Raw genomic sequence first — 5,274 nt, forward strand, 5'->3', positions numbered from 1 at the left:
TTTGTTTCATCTTTCAACATTTTTAGCCTCATTTTAGTTGTCTCTTATTGTTTCTGCTGATCACTGACTGCTCCATAGGTGTTTATTTTACACCTGCCAAAAAAAGAGATTTTTAAAATAGGAAATAAATAAACCATTTTCCTTCTAAAATTAAAAATGCATAATGATAAATTTAGTTTTCTATCGATACATTTTTTTTTTCAAATTAACTATTTTTTAGTTAAATTTGACCATTAATTTTTTGAAAGGATTCAAATCACTTTTTTAAATGACCGATTAAAACATTAATTTTTTAACGATGTTGGTTTGGTGACTCGTATGACAGTCCATGTGTAATTTAATTCGATATGATATTATTTGTCTTATATGACACGTCAACAAATAATTTAAAAATTATGAAAATATTAAAAAATAAAACTAAATTATAAAAAGTTCATAAAAAATTAGCATGAGGTACACATAAATTACCATGTGGGTTGCTATGTTTAAAAATTTAACATTTTAGTTGATATTTTCATTAAAAGCTTAACGTTTTAGTCGGCATTTTCATTAAAAATGATGGTCAAATTCGACTTTTATTAAAAGGTTGAGAATCAAATTTAACTCAGAAAAGTAAATGCAATAAAATATGTAAACATTAAGGATTTAATTTGTTATTATGCTAATTAAAAAACTCGACATTTAATGTACACATAATAATCATATATATCCAATGATTATTTATAACATTATAAGATCTAAAGGCATGTTGCATTCTCAAGGAAAGAACATGATTCGAATTTTGGAGACAACTGTCACAAATTTTGAACATAAACTATAAAAGAGACATGAAAAGTATAAAAAAAATCTCATATGTAATGTATTTAAGTTAGTTGGTACAAATATTATGCTAGTTGGAATCAAATTGTGCTGACTTCTGGTTGGTACCAAGAATATTATTCTATTGTAAGATCATTAAATAAAGAAAATATACTTTTTCATGGATAGGGGATTTCGACCAAAATTTTGTAAATTTATCCTTATTATTATTTAATAATAAAAATTAAAATTTATTTATAATAATATTTGTTTAAACTATTTTTATTTAAGAATTTGATTCAATTTTTTACCTATCAGATCAATTCAATTATAAAATTATTGAAAATTTATTATTTTTACATAATAACAAATATTATTCTAAGAGTTTTGTTATATTTTTAAAATCTAAAAATATATAGAGATGATTAGTAATTTCTATTATCTCAAATTTATCATTTCATATCTTATAATCTAATATAACCATTAATTTTTTTCTTTAATAAAATGGGTTGCAAGGTAAGATTAATTTTTAAAAAAAAAAATAGGCCATCACTTAATTTATAGACAAATTCTGCAAGAAATCACATGTTAAAATTCCAACTCAAACCTATTAAATATCGAAATTTCCCCTAGAATCCAATTCCAAGTTCAATTGAGTCATGGTTAACAGGGTTGGGTGTGAATTACCACTATCATTATTGTGGGTATCTTACTTTCCTCCAAGTATAATATATATAATTTTTTTTAAAAATAATATCCGATCCATATTAATGTATCGGTTTTATATATTATCGATGAATAATAATATAATATTAAATTTTATGTGATGACCTGATAGTTAAAAGTGTTCATCGCTTTAAGTGTGCCTTGAGTTTGAGTCATATTAATCGTGTTGGTTGTTTGAGTTTTATCCTGTTATTGTAATTCATCAAAATAATAATAATATAATATTTTATCATTAAATAAATATTAATAATTTTTTAATTTAAAATTTAAAAATTAAAAATTTGAATTTAAGATTACAGATGAGTTTAAGATCACCTTTCACTTTTTTTTTTCAACAAATGTCATTGTCAAACCCCACAATGAATGGGAAGATGCCCTCTTTTTTTTCCACTTTCCCAGGCATTCACACATCTCATTTGTTTGAAGCTTAATCTGAATCCATGCCAACCCCCCATACTGCAAGCTCAAAAGCTGCTTCTTAAAGGCCAGTATATATATATATATATTCACTGTCGTTTAGACAATACTGCTGGCAACATCATGAACTGTCATCATGAACAACTTCAATATCATTAAAATGATTTCAAACTGGATAAAAGCAACTCCATTTGTGTTCACATGTTAGATTTCAAAGTTTAAAGTAAATGTAAATGTTGATATTCATTAAATATTGTTGTAATAATCACGAAATCAAGTAAAATGATAAGAGTTTATTTATTTAATTAATAGTCGAGAGTTCGATCCATTTATGATCAGTTCGTAATTAGTAAGGGGTGGCCTTCTTTAAATTCAACTCCACCTTCTTAATATCTTTTATTTTCGTATTTATAACTAATGTTCAAAATTTATAATTATTTTTTCAATAATATAATTTTTAAGATTCGAATTAATATTTTTTTAAGAGTACAATGTAATTTGAGATTTTAAATTCCTACGGGGAAGAATCTCTTAACCAGAATCATGAAATAAAAGGCTAAATCCTTTTGCATTTTGCTTTTTGTTGTTTGATATAATCTTAAAAAAGAAAGAGAAAAGATGAGATAAGCTCACAAATATATATAAATATACTATCAGAAATGAAATACCAAACTCCAAATCATCTCAATTCTCACATGACAGTAACAAACAAAACAAAAAAATTCCAATATTCACACAAATCTTTTTCATTTTTTTATTCTTCTCCTACCAGCCTCAACTGAGTTCTCTCAGCATTGTTAGCATCGACAGAGATGATCAACCAAAAATTATTAAAAAAACAAAAAAACTTTCTCATCTCATTTTCCTTTTCAGGCCATGGTTTCAAAACTTTCCCGGACAACTTTTAACATATCAGAAAAAGTAACAATCCCAACCAAGCTACAATCTTCTTCTATAACCCAAACATAGTTCACCCTATGAGCAATAGCTTGAATCATCACTGCAACTAGTGAACTCTTTGGATGACAAACAATTGCCTCTGATCTCCTTACCATCCTGGCTGAATAACTCATTGATCTACTTATCCTTCCAGGCCTTGGAAATGGTGAAACTTGAACCGCCATTGAAGATGATGAATATTCCTCATCTGATGAAGATGATGATGAAAACCCACCACAAGACATTGAAACTGTGAAATGTTGAAGCATCCCATTCATGTTTTTCTCTTTTAACTTTGCTGAAACAACCTTGACAAGCTCTTCTGGTGGACCTCCACAGTCAATGTAAGCCATTAAGTCCATAGATGACAAGGTCTTGAGTGCTGCAGCCACTGTCTCATCACAACAGGCTAAAGTGAAAGGTGAAATCTCTCCTATTAGGGTCCTCTCACTGTCAACAACAGCCACTGAGGTTTGTTCCACCAAAGCTCTAGAGATAGCTCCAATGGCAGCTGAGGCAGGTGAGTGATACTCAATGGTGAGGGTATTGGGGCTGATTATGTTAAGTGTGTCAATGGAGAAAGAAGAGATTGGGGAAAAAAGACCAATGGAGCTTAATAAGAATCTGATAATATCTTCTTGTGTTAACCAACAAAATGGCTTCTGTTGCTGTTTTGATCTCTTGTTGTTGAACACCTTGGTTTTGATTGGTACCACAAGGTTTTGTGCTCCTTCAAGTATAAGATCAATTGCTTCTAACAAGCTGAAAATTATGAAAATTGATAAAACAAAACTTAAATAAAACATTGAAGAAAAAAAAGCTAGAAATCATGTGTGTATATAAATATACCTGCAAGATGGTTCCACATGGATAATAAGACCAGGGATCTTAGGTAAAAGTACAGAAACTGGTTGTTTCAAAGCAATTGAAGGTGATACCAAATTTTCATCTTTGCAAAGATAACAAATCACATCCACAATGCAAACTTTGCCTACACATCTACTACAACACTCAACATCATCACAATTCCAGATACTAACAAAGTTGTCATCAGAGGTTTTCAAGACCTCAAGAGCTTCAGCAATGGTGGATGTGATGGAAAGTGACCTTAGTGCTGGCTTCCCAAGACACAGGTCAGACAACTCATGTGACAATAGACTTACTGCCATGCAAAAAATAAAAGTACGGAAATTTTGAGTAACTTAAAGTGGGGTATAAAGGGATGCTTCTTCTTTCTTTCTTTTGCTGGTTTTTGAAAGAAAGATGGTGAAACTGGAGATTGTGTAGGGGGTTATATATAAGAGAGGTGATTTGTAAAATGGAGGGGAAGGGGAAGGGGAAGGGGAAGGGGAAGGGCAAAAGAGAAAATGTGGGTCCAAGTTATTTTGTTTTATAATTTACTACAGTTGCCATAGGTAAAAGTATTATGTAATTCTTGTATTAGAAATTAAATTATATCATGTTTTATTTATTTAAAAAATTAAATATATTAGTTTATATATATTATATTAAAGAGTAGATTGATCTTTCTGTTAAAAAAATTATTTATTTTTATTATTAAAAATTAATTTTTGTATATTAACATAAAATGCACGTAGCATGTCATGTACCACTATTTAATCATTCTACTAATCACATTAATTTTTAATAAAATAATTAATTTATTTTTTAATTTAATATATGTAAATTAATTTACTCTTTTCTGACTAAATAAAATAAAATGCAAGAGATATTCATTTTACTTTTTCCTATTTTTAGGTCATCTTCAAATGTGTAAATTTACATTTTATAGTACAGGTTAGGTTTACATTATGGTAATTATCATTTCCTTATGGACATCATTAAGTTCTTACAATGGAAGCTTTTTATATTTATGTTTCATATATTAATTTTAAAATTTAGAGATAAATATTAAAATTATACATAAATTTTGATTTAATATATAATTTGATAAGTAAATTTTAATTTAGAGTAATTATACACATGAAACTTTAATTGTGGTTCAAATGTATATGTGAAATTCTAATTTTGATTCAATCATATATATTTAAAAAAATACATCAATTTATTTTTATATAGGTTAAATATAATTATTTGTATATGCAATATATAAATATATAAAATAATGTTATATCAATAATTATATTAATAATTTATGAGAATTGGTTCAAATCGAATTATATATATATTCTATATTTTTCCCTAAAAATTGATAATAAATTTATTAGTAATGTATTTTAATATAATTTACCGTCGGTTAAATCGAATGTATCAATTAAATTGATTAAGTCGAATGTATCAAAACTTGGTTATCAAATAAACTAACTCCACAATTATAAATACAACCCCTAACGTTTATCTAATTTGTCATTTGGGTCTTAATTCTTTTTCTTT

The 5,274-nt window shown here is 27.3% G+C and overlaps 1 protein-coding gene across 1 annotated transcript; it reads right to left on the bottom strand.

The window, feature by feature from the left end:
• Positions 1–2,671: 2,671 nt before the first annotated feature.
• LOC107903555 (CBS domain-containing protein CBSX5) lies at positions 2,672–4,242 on the bottom strand. The gene is made up of 2 exons (XM_016829636.2): positions 3,730–4,242; positions 2,672–3,642 (listed from the first exon to the last, which is right to left on the bottom strand). Exons 1-2 carry the CDS (start codon positions 4,047–4,049, stop codon positions 2,811–2,813), a joined length of 1,152 nt encoding a protein of 383 aa, XP_016685125.2. The 5' UTR covers positions 4,050–4,242; the 3' UTR covers positions 2,672–2,810.
• Positions 4,243–5,274: the final 1,032 nt, after the last annotated feature.

Source organism: Gossypium hirsutum, chromosome D05 (genome assembly GCF_007990345.1).
Source record: "Gossypium hirsutum isolate 1008001.06 chromosome D05, Gossypium_hirsutum_v2.1, whole genome shotgun sequence".
NCBI classification, from domain to species: domain Eukaryota; kingdom Viridiplantae; phylum Streptophyta; class Magnoliopsida; order Malvales; family Malvaceae; genus Gossypium; species Gossypium hirsutum.

Coding starts and splice junctions, on each gene's coding strand:
- LOC107903555 (XM_016829636.2), bottom strand. CDS start 4,049: ATGGCAGTAAGTCTATTGTCACATGAGTTGTCTGACCTGTGTCTTGGG. Junction 3,643..3,729: donor CATGTGGAACCATCTTGCAG/GTATATTTATAT, acceptor CATAATTTTCAG/CTTGTTAGAAGCAATTGATC.